Genomic DNA, 20,269 nt, shown 5'->3' on the forward strand with positions numbered 1-20,269 from the left:
TATTAGCTACATACTTGGTTTGTTCTTTCTTGAAACATACAGTCGATTTGAAATACCAGTGATTCCTCCTTTACTCACTCTTGCAATAATCATACCATTTTTTAAAAAGAATTCTGCCTTTCAGTTTAAATAACCTCAGTAATTATCATGTCAATACAATGACGTTTTTGGTGCACTTGTGCCTTGGAGTGCTGGGACTGGAAGGGAGTATTGTAGTGTACTGCAATGTGGCCACTAATAACACAAGATCAGTACCATCTGAACTGAACTAGAAGAGGATTATTTCCCCTTGCATGTGTGAGCCGTCTGATGAGGGTACAGTGTAAAATAAAGCAATTATATTCAAGACTCAGAAAAGGAGGCTTCCAGGGGTGTACTCGTAGCTGTGTATATCCAGCTTTGGGGTCAGTGGTCCCATCTCCGTCTGGGGCTCACTCAACCTTGATTTAAGTCTAAATGAGTGCAGCAATACTGTCTGAAAAAAATTCTCCACACAAGACAATGAGCTGGCCACCTGCCCACATGTTTCTTTCTTTTTAAAAAAGCTACCGCTTCAAGACCTCCATTCCTCCCAGTATGTTATGAAAACTGGGGTTAGACTCATGGCCTCAACATAGTTGAAAGTGTGTGGGGAAGGTCAGTAGAGCGATTTGATTAATGCTCTTTCCTTATCCCTTTAATTTTATTCTAGTGTAAAACAAGGCAGAAGGAATTCTTATGAAATTCCATGGAGTGAAAGTGAAGTGAAAGTCTGCTTTCCTTTCCTCTGAAATAACATAAGAAAAGCTTGCAATTACAGCACAAGGAGACCCTGACTGTGCAGAATAAAACTGTGATAATTACATCTGTCATATTTGTGGTTAGTCCTCATTAAATTTCAGGGAAATCATCCAGTAGTAAATAATGTGCAATCTCTGCTTTTAAATCAGAGGTCATGAAAGTAAATGGAAATTCTGTTTTTCCTCATAGGGTGTCTGAGGCGGGGGGAACCCCATCAGCTACATTAAAAACTCAGCTTGCTTATTATTGAAGACACCAGACTGAGCAATGTCATTAACGTGACAGTTTGTTCAAACACAGCATACAAATTTTATCATGGAGAATAGACACTGAAATTCATAATGGCATTCACAACCAGATTTACTTCTTTCATTCCATAATGGTTTTTAAAAGAAGGATTTTTAAATTGTTTTAAATTTTAATTCAAGTATAAAGATAGGGACCAATTACCACCCCACCTTTTTTTTATTTTAATGTAGAGATGAAAGTGATGACTAAATAGTACTGTATTTGCTGGTTCGTCTTACTATTAAGGAAAGAAGTTTCAATGCTAACACAAGAATATGTACAGTCCCTGTAAGTTATGAAAGGATACGTGGAAGTGAACTGTATTAATGTTGCAAAAAACATCAGATCTGAGAACTGCATTTTAAATTGCTTTGATTTATATGTATATTTGAAGGCACTGGTCAGTGCTTAACCTGCTTTCCTAGCATTATAATGATAAAAACAGTGAAAACGATAGATGTACCAGTCTTGCATACAAGGTGGATATTCTGTTTCCAATCTCACACCAGTACAAATTAGGAGTAACTCTATTAGTCAGTGGATTTAAATCCATATAAAAATGGTATAAATGAGCTCACATCAGACCCAGCATATCCATCTATCTGTCTGTGTATAGTAATGATCCTAGGGGTCTATGTATATGTCAGTGTAACAAATTTATAAATTACATAAGATTTCATAATGGTTAATGATGCAGGAATATACTTTAATTTGCTCTTTTATGGACAGTAGTTAACAGGTACCTACAAACAATTTAAATCCAAATACAATACAGTTGACTGATTACAACTGGAATATACTGATTTTGCTGTATTTCATGAGCAATATCAGTGAAATCACGCAACAGCCTAATTTGTATCTAAAACACCCAATGAAACAAAGAGTTTTACTGTGAGTAGAAATTAATGAGATTTGTGCAAAGTCTTAGCATGGACAAGTTGGATAGTGTTGTATTCAGAAAAACAAAAAGCAGAATTAAAGCAGTAGTTTTAATTTTGTACCAATGTAAAGATGGAAATATAATTATGTAGTATCATAACCTGAAATTATTGCAGTTAAAGTTGGGTACTACTAATCATGACATTATGTTCATTGTGCTGTTCTCTGGTTTAAGATATTGTGTATCAACTTGCATTTTAAAATACCCTAGAAAGCCACAAGACACGTTCTTAACCCATCTTAGGTTTATGAGTTATTTGATTTGATCTTCTACGAAACTCCTTTTCTGACAATAAGTCCGAATAGGATAGACAGTTCCTTTGAGGTTCTTTTTGTGTAGTTTTTCGTCCTTGTGAACTTTTAGCAGGGTTAGTAATCAAAATTAATGCAGTTAATTGTGCTTTGGTTTGTAGTGGTCCTTGATCCTTTTCTTTTCCCTTCCCCAAATGAAATCATGGAAAAATAGACTGGTACATTATCATACAACCTTTTCTGCCATTTCTGTGCTGCAGTGGAAAATGAAAATTCCATTATAGTAGAACATTTGTAATAATTGCACCACTTTCTTTCTAAAAATGGCTGAGCCATTTACTGCTGATGTAAAGCATGTGAACTTTGAGCTGGGGGGGGGGGGGCGCAGAGAGAAATCTTGTTCTCATTGAACAATTGCATATGTAACGTGTTTTCTTAAGATTGTTCCAGGACAAAACTTTAGAAAACCAGACCTGTTGATTTTTGTTTTAATAAACTGATAGTTTGGGATCTGATATTTTCTGCTCTGGATGACTTGTTTTTTATCTAATTTTGGGGAAGAAAGGGGGTAATGGCTCCTGGAGGGAGGATAGTGACTAGGTGAGGATATAAAATGCTGTGCTTTGCTCAGTGATCAGTTGGCTTAAAAACCGTTACTGATTGTATTTATTTATTCCAGTTCTTATTAACTAAATAAAAGAGGGCCCATCCGGTGCCCTTGACAGTCTTTTAAAAGTACATTAATAAACAAATAGACCCATCAGTTATCCAGGTCACATCTTATAAAATTTGATCAAAGTGGTGACTTTTCAAAGTCTTCCTAAAATATGTAATCTTTGAAGCTGTAAATATAAAAAAGTTAACAAAAACAGGCATTATGTTCAATTAGTTTAGTCTTTGCTCTATTTTTGTTCATTTAAAGATCATTTAATAGCATGATGGGGCTTTCTGCCATCTTCTATTTGCTCTGAGCATACAAAGTGTTCCTGCTTATAATTATTTTCTGTACAACAGAATGTGCTCAGAATGTTAACGCTTGTAATTGTCTTCTGAGTTATTGTTAAATTGATGATACATTTCACCACTTTGTGCTCATTATGATGTTTGCCACGTTCCAAACAGCACCTTTGTGACAGTAGCTGATTAATGCTGAAATGCCAAGAGCGGCCTATTCCTGATTTATCAGATAGCTGAGTGTTTAGAAGTATTTCTTCCATGACAGTGCTACTTACATCATCACTGACTTCTTGTGCCTTTGTTTTCTGGTGTATACACACGTGCACACACACAAGTGATCAGTTTAAAAAAATCCAAATTATGATCTTTAATACTATTGACTTATTTTCTTTGGCTGAGGTTTTCAGAGAGAAGCCTAAATTCAGGCTTCTAAATCTGTAATTAGATATCTAAATAAGTGGCCTGCTTTCAAAAGTGCTAAGCACACTGCAGTTTCCACTGAGGTCGGTGGGACCTTGTGGGCAGATTGCTTTTGAAAACCAAACTATTTAGGCCCAGTTCAGCAAAGCAATTAAGTCTTTGTTTAAGTCCTGTTGAAGTCAATGGGACTTAATCACACGTTTTGCTAAATTGGGCCCTTATTTAGACGCCTAATTTTAAACTTTATTTTTGAAAAATGTGGCGCTTCTTCCCTGATTCCCAAATTTTGCTGATAATCATATTTCTGTTTGTGAAAAAAGCTATTTTTTCTTGGTCTCAGAATACCTGCAATACTAAATGTCCTGCCTCCAGAATCGCTTTTGGCGAAAGGCAAAGAGTTGCTCTGCAGAATTGTTTGCTGAAAAGGCAAATACCTCAATGAATCAGTCACTCAAACAAGAGTATAATACAAACAAGGAATTAGAAACACTTCTATTTTTGTCAAGGTTTCTTCTAACAGTGTGTTGTATTTTAAAAGTAGGCTTTTATTAAAATGGACTCAGCAACATAATTTTACTTGCATTGTGTTGTCATGGATGAATTTTAATATTAGGTGCAAGTTTAATTATGCATCAGAACATTAGAAGCATAAAAGGTTTTTTCTACTTTTTTGCAACATTCATCACATTGTTGTTCTATTAGAATAACTTACATCTGTTCTTTTGTGTTCCTTCCCTCTTTTCTGTTGCACATAATTATGAGGTGCCTTCTTTTATGCTGACATCCACCACTGCTGAAAATTTTGATAGGCTATGAATAAATCCAGTAGATGCCTGTTAATGGAAATATGACTTGCATTCATTCCTATTAAGATCTTAACTTCACTTACAGTACAAAAAACTGTGTTGGGGTGAAGTAAAGTCTTTGAGTCAAATTCTGTTCTCAGTAACTTGGCATTGGCTACAAATTATTCTCACTGACTTCAATGGGAGTTGCAGGAGAGCAGAATTTGGCCCTTTTTCTTTACGTTCAAAGTTTTGTGTTGGTCTCTTAAGGGTTAGAATGAGTATTTAAAAAAAAAAATCCCTCAGCCGATCTTCTCTTTTATCAGGAGAATGGGACCCAAGATTTAAGACCAAGAAAACCACCCATCAGTTTGAAAACATTCATTATAACACACTAATCCTATTTACTCTTGATGACTTTGTTTCTTAGCTTTTTTTCCCCCTGTTCAGTCAGTCTTTGAATTAAATGTTATAATTAAGGTCTTTAAGCAGAACTTCCTCTGTTGAGGCTAGAAGCATGCATTTAGACAAATCAACTAGCCAGAAAAAGCCAGAAACTGAATTTGTTCTCCATTTTTGCTTGTTATATGTGCCCTTGAGTGGCACAGTGGAAATGGAGCAGTTATTTAGATGTGCCCAGCATTCCTAACACTGGGTGAAGAAAAATGTTTCAAAATGACTTCTGGGTTGCTATGAAACCAAGAGCATGGATCTCAAGTACATGCTTTTGTTTGCAACTTCTCTTAAATGATCTTACACTACATATTTGGGACACAGAGTGCTCATCATCAGTCATGCTGATATTGATTTGGTAACCTCACTCTTTTGTGGAAAGGAAGCTCCTCTGATCTAATGAATAGAAATAAAATGTTTTGCTCATCATCAAAGGACATGGGGGCACAGCAGTCCTCTAAGTAGTCCTTGGTTGTAGACAGAAGCACTTTCTTTCCTGAACCCATCTAGAGGGTTTCTTTGCTTTTAATAAATCCAGTCTGTTTTCTCTTTTCTCACTCCAGATGGACCACGATCCCAGGAACCCTGCATATATTGCTACTCAGGGCCCTCTTCCTGCTACTGTTGCTGACTTCTGGCAGGTAAATCTTTTTCAGTTAACTGTCTTTTTGAAAGTTCATGTATGAAGCTGGATTTATGTCATGAATTGAAAACCTTTCTGCACTTTTAGAGGTATAAAACCAATGATCTTTTAGACAGCATTTGTAATTCAGTTGGTAGGTGATCCTGAGCTTGTACGTGTCTTTTAAAGATATCACATGTAATTAACCAAGTCATGTAAATATATGAATTATGTTTAAAAAGTTCTTGTGTAGACATTACCTGTAGAATCGTAGGCCAAAATATTCAAACATGAGTGCCCAATTTAAGCTCTTAACTCCACATTTAGACACCTACTTAAAACGGGTTTGATTTTCTGATATTCTGACGTCCCTTAGAACCTGGTCTAGCATAAGGCCCTTATCCTGCAAAGACTTACATGCACTCTTAACTTTAGATACTGTGAATGAGTAAAACCACTGAAATCTACTCCTTATCTACGCCACTTAAGCACATGCTTAAGTGGTTTCCTGGACAAGGAAGATTTCTTGAATTGGGACCACAATGCGTAAAGCTAAGTGTGTGTAAGTGTTTGCAGGATCAGGGCCTAAGTTTGTAGTTACCCAAGTGCAAAACTGGGCCTACTTTGCATGCACTCCATTGCACCCATGCAAAACCCTGACTTGGGCAAACACTTGGCTAGGGAAGTTGTCAGTGCACATCAGGCATGTGTGTAAGTGACAAAGAGAGAATTAAACATTTATTTGTTAGTACAAGTCTATGCTGGCAAACTTACTAAGCATCAAGCTGTTGGTAATTAAACAGCATTACAATTCATTGGGGCTTATTATAAGGAGCAGAAAATGTTTTTATTCACTACTGTACTGTTTTGCATTGCAAATTTAGAGAATTTTTTAGCTGAAGTTTGAGGGACTATGGATAAAATTTTCAGCCTAGGAACCTATATCCAACTGAAAGTCATCAAACCTCTGTCTCACCTCATCTGTCCATTCATATACAGACATACACGTTGAGCTCTTCTTTATTACAAAATATTTTATATTCAATTTATCTCTGTTACAAAGTATTTTCAGTTTTCCTTTCACATTTATATTTCTATGGTTGTTGACAAATGAAGCACCAGGTCAAAATTTTTCTAAATCTCTGATTTTGGGGTACACTGGAGAGTTGGTTGAGAGAGATGGGGCTGACTATCAGGCAGAGTTTATGTAATGAAAAATAACCCAACAGTCTAGAGTACCAGCAACCTTAGAGTTGTTGAGTGGGGGCATTCTGTCACCTGCCAGTGACGGGACTGACCCTTAATTGCCAATTGTTTTGGATGGTGAGATCCTTAGACTCGGTGATCTGAGCCAGTTCTGCTTATACTCCTTAGTTAGAAGGGCCACCCAGGGAGATGTGACTTCTATGATCTTCCCGGAGTCTGTGCCAGGGAGGTACTCTTCCCTGTGTCAGTATGTTTGGTGGATACACAAGAATGCTCGGTATGTCCCTTATTTTTTAACCTTGAGTCAGATAGCCATGTGTGGCAATTCTGTGGGGTGTGATACGGCCAGGGTAGCAGCATGAAGGCGAAGGCAAAGGCTTCATTATGTAGTCACTTCCAAGAGGGAAGCACTTCCTTGTTGTAATAAGAAGCTGTCTCTGTCGCTGCCTAGGCTAGAAGGCTCCAAGGGGTAATTTTGGCTAGAGAGCTAACTTTTCATGATTCTTTCAGGCAAATATATTAAGGGCCTGATTTTAAAAAACGATGTTTGTGTGCGTATTTCAAGTACTCGTACATTGCAAGTAGCTCATTAGACAGCTAACTGGCCATTTGCATGTACTAAATAGCCAGTTTTGCTCATGCACTCCTGGAAATAACATATGCAATGGTGCATACCTATGCCCCTTCTTATATTTAAATGAGGCACTTAAAGAACAAACTTTATATATGAAATGTCAGCATTGCTACTAGTAGAAAAGCTGGAGGTGATCACACCTGGATATGCTAGTGGCTAAATTTACCTCCTCTCCCTAAAACATTTTTATACCCCTTTCTGACCCAAGCTATTAGTCAATTTTCAGGGCCTTGCAGGTTGTTTTGGTTGTGAGGAGAAATTGATGATGGAGTTAGGCATCTCTTTATGCAACCTATTTATTTACAAAGAATATGCAGAGTCCTGGTGTCCTGAACTCAGTAGGAATCAGATATCAAGGGATAGTACTAAGCTTCTTTCAGCCAGCACTTTACCCAAAAGTTCTTAGTTTTTTCCTCAGAGTCAATACCAGAGCTGCTCTGACAAAGAATGCTTTGCTTCTTCTGGTGTCCTTCTGGGTGTCTTAGAATCTCTCAAACCTGTGGAAAAATTTTGGATTCCAAGTTTCTCCATTGATTTCTGTTTCAGAGTAACAGCCGTGTTAGTCTCTAAGGTGCCACAAGTACTCCTTTTCTTTTTACGAATACAGACTAACCAGTTTATCTGAGCATGAGCTTTCGTGAGCTACAGCTCACTTCATCGGATGCATAGATGAAGTGAGCTGTAGCTCACGAAAGCTCATGCTCAAATAAACTGGTTAGTCTCTAAGGTGCCACAAGTACTCCTTTTCTTTTTATTGATTTCTGTGTAACTTACCTGGGACTCCAAATCTGGTGAAGTATTGATAAACTAGGACCTCTGCTGTTGGCGCAGTCTCTTCGTTCCCCCCTTGGTTACTGGGTAAGCTTCAGGCCATTTTGTGAAATAATGATTGTCAGACTCTGTCTGAGGCAGAAGTCCAAGCTCATCAGCAGCAATATGCTCCATTGGTGCCCCCCGTGAGATACTGATGCCTAGGGCTCTCCATGCTTTAGCATCACACTTTCTGTACCAGTTTTCTATATCCCACCTGCATGTCTTCCAACAGAAATTTTGTCTTAGCATAGCTAAGGTTTTTGCAACCCCAGACTGTCCAGTATGTTTAAAATCATGACATAACCTCAGAACTTCTTTTTTCAACGTATTTGGTACAACCAGCCCATCCCTGTACCTATCACCTGCTGGCTTTCTCCTTTTCCTATACAATATTTTCATCTTTAAACTCCAGGCTCTCCTACTGCAACCAGAAAGCCTTTACTGGAGTATTCTGAGGTGATGCTACTTTCCATGGTGGCCGCATTTGCCATATAATTTTCCTCTCTCTCACTGTGCTGATTACCATGCTTGCGCCCAGGCCTCTCTGGTACTGTGATATTGTAACACTGCAGTTTTTCCTGCCACCAGATCTAGATAACGGAGTCCTTTCTCTGAAGGTAGGTTCTTCAACACATCAGAGTTGGACCACTTAGGCTGGCTGCTAGAAATTCCCAGCCATTCATTTGAGCTATGATGTTGAACTGAGCCAAATAAGCTTTTCAGGAATTCTTTCCTCAACAATAGTGGAGTTTTCCATCATTTGAGTTGGGACAGCTTGGCCTACTATGGCTTACAAATGGGGTTAAAAAAATTGTTGTAAATGTCGAGTCTTACCAAGTTCTCTGACTGGCCCAATTCCACATCTAGGCAGCTGACTTCCACTGTGCTTTATGACCCTTTCATTTCCTCCTTAAGATGATTTTTCAACTGCTTAAGTCCTGGCTGCCTCTCATCTTTGTTAGCAAGTTCCAAGTCGACCAAGCTTTCCTGGTCTCCTCCATGGAAAGTTTTCTGATTAATGACATTCAGGTTGTTTCAGAGTAACAGCCCTGTTAGTCTGTATTCGCAAAAAGAAAAGGAGTAGTTGTGGCACCTTAGAGACTAACCAATTTATTTGAGCATAAGCTTCTGATGAAGTGAGCTGTAGCTCACGAAAGCTTATGCTCAGATAAATTGGTTAGTCTCTAAGGTGCCACAAGTACTCCTTTTTTTCATTCAGGTTGTTGGTCACATCATTGATCCATCTTGGCATTCCAGACTGGGAGCATTATATCTCCATCTGTAAATCATTCCCCAAACCTTTCTGGGAAACTTTCAGGTGCTGCTTTAATCCCATTTGTGAAACCAGCTTTTGTTTTAGGTCTTGTTTTAATCCTTTGGGCCACTTTTGATTTCTGCGAGCACCCCCATTATTCCATTTTGGTTCAACAGGAATACTAGCTCACAATTTCCCTCCTTGGAAACCGGATCCCACTTTTTACAGCAATATTATTCCTTTTTAATCCAAGCAGGTAGCCGATTTGGGGGGCCTTGCAGGTTGTTTTTGATTAGGAGGAGATACTGATGATGGAGTCTGGTATTTCTTTGATGAAATCCAGTTTATTTACACAGAATGTTCAATGTCCTGATTCCCAGAACACAATAGGAATTAAACAATATGAGAGAGATTTTATTCACAATTCCAAGCCTCCTTTAGCTAGCACTTTACCCAAAAGTTCTCTCTCATCTTTCTTCCTAAATTTCACCCTACACAGGCTTCTCTGACTGTGACTGGGGTTTCTTTGCTCCTTCTGTGTATTCCTGCTTCTTTTCTTTCCCTCACATGGCTCCACCAATCAATTCTCTAGCCCCCGAGTTTGCTATATTAGTCTCTAGGGAAACCCCTTGGTGCCTGTGGTTCAGCTTCTACTCTAGCCTCGCCATTTGTCTGGGTCTTTTGGAAGTGGCTCCTATTGTTTCATCTATCTGGTTCCATAAAGGAGGTAGATTATTTCTTACATTTATCCTGAATGAATGTCAGTGGTTACACCCACCCGCTTCATTGAGGTTTCATCCCTGCCTCACCACTATAAAAACAGTAAAATTCAACTCCTCCTGGAACATGATTTGAAAAAAAGGATAGAGAACATTTCCAGTATGTAACAAGTTATCCCATCAGGAGTTTCATGTTGTGAATAATTTTGGAGGCATAACATTTTATTATTTATGTATATATACTGCATATATAATTCCATGACATAGTGAAGTATTTTACTTACCTCAATTTCACTTCAACTTGTGAACACTGAAATATTTTAAGAAGATCTTTGATCATATTATTCCAGTAAGATGCTGTTGTTAGATAGTCAGACGTATAGAATCAATTATCCTTTTGCTGAGAAAAAAAATCTTAGTTGTGCGTGTTTTGTAAATTGTAAATCTGCTAGGATCCCTGATCTCACCATTGGTATGTATTAGGTTTGCTTTAGAAGGTCTTACCCCTTTCTTACTTTTTAAGATATTAAAAAGCCTCTTCTTTATGATCCCCTCCACCCTCTTATTAGAACTTGGAGGACCTCACATTTTGCCTTGCTTTAACCTTTCCATTCATTTGGCCTGCGTGTCTGACATCTTTTTGGATTAGGAGTAGGAGAGGAGAATCTCTGTGGAGCATAACACCACCTCCTCTCTCTTTGTTATTTGAGGTGCCAAGGGCCGAACATGCAGAGTCTCAGTTGTCCTGGGAAAGAAGACCACAAATTATATGTATATGTATTTAACATGTAGATTGTGGAATCTGTCTATCCTTCCATCCCTCTCTACCTCCCTTATGTGCCCCCCCCCAACTATAGTATCAGAGCACCTCACAATTTTTAGTGTAGGGTTAGGGAAATACTTTTATCCCTATTTTACAGATGGGCAACTGAGGTACAGAAAATCAAGTGACTTGCCTAAAGTCACTATCTGTGTCAGAGCAGGAAACTGAACCTGGATCTCCTGAGTCCCAAACTGCCACCCTAACCACTGTTCCATGCTTCCTTTGAAGCCTTGAGGCCAGCCAGGTCAGGACCTTATTGTACTAGGTGCTGTACAAACAAAGAGAACGAGAAACACTGCCCCAAGTAATTTACAATTTAAAAGACAAGACATAACAGGTGGATGAAACAAACAAGCAGGTTAGGGTGGGGGGCAGGAGCCTGGCAGAGCTGAACAGTACCATGGGGGTCACAGCAATGGCTACATTGTTATCTTTTAGGTGTCTTTCCCTATGTCAGGATTCAGCTGCATCTTATCAGAATCAATAAAATAAATAAATATCGGTCTGTTCCAAAACTACACAAATAACTTAAGAATCCGACTCTTGGTTTGTAGAACCGCAGAGTGTGTGGTCTCCATTTATAGGCAATTGTACCTTTGGCAACCCTGGTTTTTCACTGCCTGACTCTGGTTTTGAAATTAATAAAAATGAGAAAGAAACAAATATATTGCCTTCTGATGGCTGCCTCTGTAAAAACGAGTTAGTGGTCTGGTCTGCAAGTGCAGTTCCCAGTCGACATGGGGCTACATCACCAAAGCTACCATAGCAAGTGACACACATGCAGGCAGTCTCAGGCCAAGGACTGAATGTGTGTCCCAGGCATATTGGCAGGATTGTGTGGGGGCGCATGCTGTCCCCACCTCAGCTGTGGTGAAATATGATTTCCATCCCTGGTGCTCTCGGTGTGGCATGTTTTGTGAGCTCTAAAATTGATTTTAAAACAAACTGGTATCTCTACAGATTTTTCTCTTGTGGACTGTGGAGAAACATGCAGAACACATTGCTTTCAAGTCGTCTTGATTCATGAGTTTATTTTCCTTGCATGGAACTGAACTTGCCGCATCCCTAATTGGTTCTTATCTTCAAAAAAGGAGAGCAGCCAAAAAGAGGCACAGTGATCTGATGTGTAAAATATGCAAATTTAATTTGATAAATGAAAGAAGGCAAGGGAGAGATGGGTACATAACTGTATCCCCTCAAGGTTTAATAACATGTCAAACTATGTGAAATAAATACATCATTAGTAATTGCACAGCCATTCAATAAAGCAGTGCATGGTTACCATGCTTGTCCTTGAATTATGGCTTAAATTGGATGGGGGAGTAGTAGTTGTACCCTCCCAATCTCTGCCCACTAACCAAGTGCCATGCACTCCATACCAAAATGAAATGCCAGTCATACCATATGGTGCAGATCTTCATAATATGATTGTCCCTCGTGTGTGTGTGTGTGTGTGTGTGTGTGTGTCAATTGGCAATGTTAACATTGGGTAACGGTCTTGACATTTAAATTGTCATAATTAGGCTGATTTAACACCACATTGAAATTACTGGGAACAGTTCTTGCCTCTCTTAAGGGTATGTCTACACTTAAACTGCTACAGTGACACAGCTACTGCGCTACATCTGCACTGCTGTAGCGCTGCAGTGTAGACACTACCTACACTGACAGGAGAACCCCTCCCACTGGTATAGGTAACTCACCCGCTGAAGAAGTGGTAGCTACATTGACAGAAGAATTCTGTTGATCTGGTGCTGTCTACAGTGGGGGTTAGATCAGCTTACCTGTGTCTCTCAGTGTGGATTTTTCACACCCCTGAGACATGTAGCTATGTTGATGTAAGTTTCCCAGTCCTTTGAGTTATTGTTTCAAGCTACCTGCAAAGACTGTTTATATCTCAACACATATTTTGAAGGCTGTCTTTGCAACCCTACAGACTTTTTCCAACAGCTTTCTGTCTTTAAAGTTCCTATTTGCTGAGCCATATGACTCAGCCGTGACTTGGCCCAGTTTGACCCTTGTCTTATGTGAAATATTAAAGATCATCAGACATCTTCCATCAAAACATTTTGGACAGAAAATTGGTTTTTTGACTTCATTTACATTTTCATGGAAAATATCCATTTGTATGGATATTTTTTGTTTTAATTGAAAAATTGCAAATCCAATTAAAACACAAGAAGTTTAAATGTAAACATTTTCATTTAATCAAAGTTTTTTTGTGGTGGAGAAAAAATCATTTTGTGATTAATGCTATCCATTTGAAATGAAGAAGTTAAAAATAAGCCATCGTTAAATGAATTCAGCTTCACAAAATCTAACCAGTAAAATATATCTGATTCTGCAATGGTTTGGATTTTACATTTTTAATTTTAAGGAATTTTCTTCTTTCTCAGTGCTGAGTTTTTCTTTGTCTTTAACATTGTCAGGTTTTATTAAAACCCTGAAAAATAAATTTACCTTTTTTTTTTCTGTGCTGCTACTTTATTCCCATTCTTAAAATACCCAAACGGTGGCTGCTGCAATGTATTTTAAAATATTGCCTATTACTTGGATGATCAGCTTGTTCTTGTTTTTAATTAACAGAAGTTGGATTTACCTATGACCATATGTGTTGTCTACACTGAAATCCATTCATTCTTAAAATTTGTCCATCAGTCCCTACTAAAGAAGTGCAGTATTTCTAGTTGAAGCACACATGTGATCACTTCCCTGGTCATTAAAATAAGATATAGGATTAGTGCCACCTTCCACACACAAGGTTTTGGATGGACTAATTATTTTGAATATGCACTTAAAACAATTACCATTCCCTTGTAAGAATACCTGAAACATGAGAATTTTTAAGTGATTAACCAAAGTTGTTTTATTAAAAGCTAATAACCAAGGAGATTTTAAAATTTTCTAATTTTTTTTTAAAGTTGTCACTCTTGATGATAGTGTTACAATGCAATGATTCTTTCATTTACAGCTTTATTTTTATCTTTATTTGGAAACCAATTCTGCAACCCTTATGCAAGTAATCCACACAGAGTGAAATTCATCCTTATGCAGAGGGCACTCACCAGTTCTGTTCTTATATGAGAACTGACATGACACATAGCCCTGGTGTGGGCTTTCTGCATATGGTGAATTTCACCCACAAGTAGCCCCAATGATATCAAATTAATACACTTTTCATCTAAGGGTTGCAGGACTAGCTCTTAATTTGTAATGAATGAAAAAGATGGTTTTACTCACCTGTGAGAACTGTCTTGAGGTTGAAGCATACAGCAGAACCACGTTAAAGATTGTTAAATTGAGCTGTATTAATCCATGTGCATGTAGTTTGTAAAATTTCTAGTTAGGGCATAGAAAATGATACTCTGTCCTCATTTCTCAGCATAGCTCTCATAGCAGAGTCAGTAGGGAGATCTCATATAATGAAGATTTCACTACGTTTACGCAATGCATTCCATTCAAAGTTTCTTGGTCTACTGGAAGTATTATACAGTAATAAACAATTAAAATGAAACTACACTAGCTAAATGAGCAAAGAATATCTTATTTTGCATTATTATTCATTATTTTATTTGTATTACAGTAACATTTAGAGGCTAGGGCTCTAGTGTTATATGTACAAACATATAACAAAGAGACAGTCCCTGCATCAAAGAGCTTACAATCTCTTTGCTCTTTTATTGCATACATAATTTGAAAAATTCAGGAATTTATCATTGGTCTTCCAGTCATTAGTTAGCATCAGCAGCTCTCCTACTAGGCTAATGCCTTCTGAGTGTCGTTGAATGTATCTTCTATAAGCAGGGGTGCCACATTGCCAACTTGAAAGGCGTACAAGGGCCTGTGATTGTCTTTACCCCATACAGGTTGCAAAAGGGTTAAAATGGTCCTGAGAGGCCAATTAACCAGCCTTGGTGCACCTGGAAGGTAAGCCAGGACTAATTAGAAATAAAATGCAGTGGGGGGAGGGCAGGGTTTGCCGCCATAGAAAGCTGGATGAGCCCAGTTGTGGGGAGGAGACCTAAGAAGAGAATTAGGAAGTGCCCTTTCACTGGGAAGCAGCCTGAAAAGAAGGCTGTGAGGGAGAAAGGGGAAAAAAGGACCAGACAGGCTTCTCCGGGGAAAGCTGGAAGCCTTGCTGAGATGGGGCTCTGATGACCTGGAGCCTACCTGGAACCCTGAGTAATGGGAGGAGCGTGCCAGCCCCTGGATCAGGGGATTGATTGAACCAGGGAGGAGGAGGAAGATAAGCAACAGCCAGGCTGAAGGTTTACTTAGGTCACCTCGGCAGCCAGTGATGAGCTGCCAAAATCTTAACAACGGGTTCCGTCCTCACCCCACACGGGGGTCGTTGCCCACCCCAACCCCCTGGGACTCCTGCCCCATCCACCCCCCTCCCCTGTCCCCTGACTGCCCCCAGAACTGGGCAGGTCTCGTGGGCCACCGTAGTGGGTGCCCGCCCCACCCCTAAGAGCCAGAGGCACCTGCCAGGGGGCGAGGTGGGGAGTCCCGGAGGTGCTTACCTGGTGTGAACCGGCTCCAGCTCACCACTGTCTGCAGCTGGAGTAGGCCAAAAGGAGTTGACGGATGTGATTGCAGAGCCATTGGCCATTATGTTTGAAAACTCATGGCGATCGGGGGAGGTCCCAGATGACTGGAAAAAGGCTAATGTAGTGCCCATCTTTAAAAAAGGGAAGGAGGAGGATCCAGGGAACTACAGGTCAGTCAGCCTCACCTCAGTCCCTGGAAAAATCATGGAGCAGGTCCTCAAGGAATCAATTCTGAAGCGCTTAGAGGAGAGGAAAGTAATCGGGAACAGTCAGCATGGATTCACCAAGGGCAAGTCATGCCTGACTAATCTAACTGCCTTCTATGACAAGATAACTGGCTCTGTGGATGAGAGGAAAGCAGTGGACGTGTTGTGCCTTGACTTCAGCAAAGCTTTTGACACGGTCTCCCACAGTATTCTTGCCAGCAAGTTAAAGAAGTATGGGCTGGATGAATGGACAATAAAGTGGATAGAAAGCTGGCTAGATTGTTGGGCTCAACGGTTAGTGATCAATGGCTCCATGTCTAGTTGGCAGCCAGTATCAAGTGGAGTGCCCCAGGGGTCGGTCCTGGGGCCGGTTTTGTTCAATATTTTCATAAATGATCCGGAGGATGGTGTGGATTGCACTCTCAGCAAGTTTGCAGATGACACTAAACTGGGAGGAGAGGTAGATACGCTGGAGGATAGGGATAGGATACAGAGGGACCTAGACAAATTAGAGGACTGGGCCAAAAGAAATCTGATGAGTTTCAACAAGGACAAGTGCAGAGATCTGCACTTAGGACAGAAGAATCCCATGCACCACTACAGACTAGGGACCGAATGGCTAGGCAGCAGTTCTGTAGAAAAGGACCTAGGGGTTACGGTGGACGAGAAGCTGGGTATGAGTCAACAGTGTGCCATTGTTGCCAAGAAGGCCAATGGCATTTTGGGATGTATAAGTACGGGCATTGCCAGCAGATCGAGGGACGTGATCGTTCCCCTCTATTCGACGTTGGTGAGGCCTCATCTGGAGTAGTGTGTCCAGTTTTGGGCCCCACACTACAAGAAGGATGTGGAAAAATTGGAAAGAGTCCAGCGGAGGGCAACAAAAATGATTAGGGGACTGGAACACATGACTTATGAGGAGAGGCTGAGGGAACTGGGATTGTTTAGTCTGCGGAAGAGAAGAATGAGGGGGGATTTGATAGCTGCTTTCAGCTACCTGAAAGGGAGGTTCCAAAGAGGATGGATCTAGACTGTTCTCAGTGATAGCAGATGACAGAACGAGGAGTAATGGTCTCAAGTTGCAGTGGGGGAGGTTTAGGTTGGATATTAGGAAAAACTTTTTCACTAGGAGGGTGGTGAAACACTGGAATGCGTTACCTAGGGAGGTGGTGGAATCCCCTTCCTTGGAAGTTTTTAAGGTCAGGCTTGACAAAGCCCTGGCTGCTATGATTTAGTTGGGGATTGGTCCTGCTTTGAGCAGGGGGTTGGACTAGATGACCTCCTGAGGTCCCTTCCAACCCTGATATTCTATGACAGTCGGGGAAAATTGAGGCACAGCTGCTTCAGTGACACATCTAGCCACAAGGGGGGGGCATATTGTGATGACAACTTTGTCACATGTCGGGGCTTGTCTGGGATCCACTGAGAACCCCTCTGAAAAAGGAGAAATAATGGAAAAGCTGCAGAATGGAGGACGTAGTCTGCATGCTGGCAGCACAGCAAGATCAAACCCAGGCCGCCTCCTGCAGGTGCTGCAAGGACAGCAAAAGCAGCAGGCAACCCAGCAGCTGCAGCAGGAACATTTCCTGCAATGCCTGGGAAAAACTGACCTCAGGAAATTGAGTGCCTCTTGGGGAAGGAGACGTCAGCATGCCAGTTTCGGGGTTGGTGAAGCTGGGGTCAGACAATAACCTGGAGGCATTTTATGTATATTTGAATGGGTGGCTAGAGCAGCAGATGGGCAGAATCATCCTGGGTGTCCCAGGTAGCACCTATTTCTGTCAGGGGAGGCCCAAGTGGAATATAGGGCCCTGTCCGATGAGCTGACAAAATCACATTCCCTAGTCAGAGAAGTCACTTTAGATCAGTTGGAGCTGACACCTGAAGCCTATCAACACCACTGTAGAATGGAACCATTCCCTCAGGGAACACAGCCCAGAGTGATGACTCAGTGGCTCTGAGACCTGGCATTGTGCAGGCTATACACAAAGACGTACTCTGTAGGGGAAATTATGGATCAAATTGTCATAAAACAATTTCTGCAGGTTCTGCTAGGTGGGGCCCAAAGCTGAGTCTAGCCATTTTGGCCAGTTTCTGCCAGCACTCTAATAGAAAGAAAAGAGGCCTATTTGGAGACAGATAGTACCAAGCCAGCTGGGTGCTAGGCCAAAGTAAAAACATCACCCCAAGAAAGCAGGAAGAGGTAAGACCCCAGTCTCCAGAGGCTGACGAATCCCCACCGGGAAGAAGAATCCTGGGCAGCCCTAAATTTTGGCGCTCAGATCAGCCATTGACCCCGAGCCCAGTTGTTCTCTCCAGTGGAAGCATCGTGGAAGGTAGCCAGGGAAGCGTCATTTTGTGTTTTAGCTGTGGGCAACTGGGACATGTGATAAGACACTGTCCCCGGATGGAGTGTGACTGCCTGGATTTGTGGTTTGAGAGGCTCCTTAAGTCAGGGTTGTACATCACCCTCTGTGGGATCCATCAACTGAGGAAACAGGTACTGAGGGGTCTGGGGGAATCAGGCTGCAGGCAAACTCTTACCAGGGGAAATGGACTTCCATCTGGTATTATAGACCGACACCTCCCATTCCACATATCTTGGGTACACAGAGGGACCCGTCAGCTGTGGTGGAGTTAGAGGTACAAGGTCAGCGTGGCTGAGTGAGAGTCAGAGCGGTGAGGAGTTTTCCATGGCCTGTGATCCAGGGCAGAGACTGGCAAGGTTTCCTGGCCTTGATGTGGTAGGGGATGGTACCTGAGCCTACTCAGGTACTGCAGCTACAGTCAAGGATGCTTAGCCCTTATTGACACAAAAAAGAGGATTGGAAGGACTTGTTAGATCACTTGGAAACTCTGAGACATCTTCACAGCCTGGAGGAACAACTGGAGGAAGCTAAGCAGGACTTGGCAGAAGTATATACTTCCTGGCAGAAAATTATAATGCAGGAAGCAAAGTTAGAACAGAACCTGATCTAGACAAAGGTGGAATTGGAGAATGAAAAGCAACACTAGCATTTGGGCAGGAACTGGCTACGCTTCAGGAGGCAAGGAATTCTGGGAAACAAGGGCCCGAAGTATAGTGCTCCGGGAGTTGTAGTTTCTGAAGGCCCCACCCCCAGATTATGAATGAGGTCATCCATTGGCCGCAGCGTAAAATTCTGTGGTCTGGGTTTGGTCCATCCCTCTTCTACTTTTATCCATGAAGAAATACAAGTAAATGTCTGATGGCCCAACAAAGTGTTGTTTAAAAAAATGGAGAATATATGTTAATAAGTCCCAGTCAATGAGTCTTGGTGAATATCTCTTATGTATGGTAAGCACTGGCCGTACAGTCACAACTGCCTGTGGTGGTGATGACGACGCTACTAGATTGCATTGCCTGTTTGATTTAGTGTATTTGACTTATGTGTTTTCACACAATGACCTTAAAGAAATATTATACCCCAGAGTAACTTTGAAATTGTTTGTTTAAATTAACTTTCATTTGGATTTATGCTTAATGAAATCTTCAGAGATTCAGACGGCTCCTCTGTAATGAAATGCTGTATCTTTGAACCAATGAACGGTGTAGCCAAACTGTAAGGATTCCTCTCTAAATGAGTGGGCTTCTATAATGTTACACTTGGGTGGCACAAGCAGAGTGCTAGATGATTAGTTTATGGTCTAGATCATTGTATTTTTATTACACTCATAAAAACTGTGTTTCTCCTCATTTTCGTAATGGCTTCAATGAGCTTCTATACCTTCTAAAGGCACATTAAATTGTTATGTGATGAAAGTACTGATTTAGTGAGGATAGTTTTAAAGTCTGTATACCTTTTAAAGTAAGAATTCTTATCTTAGTCTGATTTCAAACTAAAGAAGTCTGAAGATGTGTGGGCCTGGGTGAAAATGGCATTATCTTCCCTAATATACCTAAGGTGTCCAGTTATAGGATAAAACCAATAAAAATCCACCAAAGAAAGAGAATAATTTTAATAAATTCTATACCAATGTAACCCAAGTTTACCATTTTTGAAATGTTGAGAATTGGTGGCAGAAGGGGCTGGTGGATTCTAAAGATCTTGTTAGGAACCTTGGTTCATTCAGAGAAGACCAGTCTCTTTTCTTTTTGGTGGGTGGGGGGGGGATGGAGAAGAGGAATAAATGTATTTACTCCAAGAAAAAATTGGTCATAATTTGCCTCTCTGAGCCCCGCCTCCCAAAATCACAAAAAAAGCCCCAAACTTTAGAAAACCAAAATATATTTCACTAAGTTTTGGTATAAAAAGATGCTTTACGGATGTTAACTATTGTACTGTATAAGGAAACAAATTTATGTTAAAGGAAAATATTTTTATACATATGCAAGATAGATTTAAAAGAGGAGACTTAATACTATTAAATGGAAAACCTTTTTATTTGACTGTATAATATGCATTTAAAAAAATTTAATTAAATGTATCATTTTTGTGCAGTTTAGATAAAGGCCCTTTGTATTTACAAAATTTACATCTCAATACAGTTGCTTATGAATATTTCTGTGAAATAAACTTAACCCTTCACAAAAAGAGCAGTTTTCTTT

The 20,269-nt window shown here is 40.4% G+C and overlaps 1 protein-coding gene across 2 annotated transcripts in view; it reads left to right on the top strand.

Annotated features, from left to right (window-relative positions):
- Positions 1–20,269, top strand: part of PTPRN2 (protein tyrosine phosphatase receptor type N2) — a 989,298-nt gene that overhangs the window by 934,320 nt on the left and 34,709 nt on the right. For both annotated transcript variants that reach the window (XM_037891071.2, XM_043541551.1), the window contains one exon: positions 5,438–5,515. In XM_037891071.2, the coding sequence (XP_037746999.1) occupies positions 5,438–5,515 (78 nt within the window). The remainder of the gene's footprint in view (positions 1–5,437; positions 5,516–20,269) is intronic.

This window comes from Chelonia mydas, chromosome 2, assembly GCF_015237465.2.
Source record: "Chelonia mydas isolate rCheMyd1 chromosome 2, rCheMyd1.pri.v2, whole genome shotgun sequence".
NCBI classification, from domain to species: Eukaryota; Metazoa; Chordata; order Testudines; family Cheloniidae; genus Chelonia; species Chelonia mydas.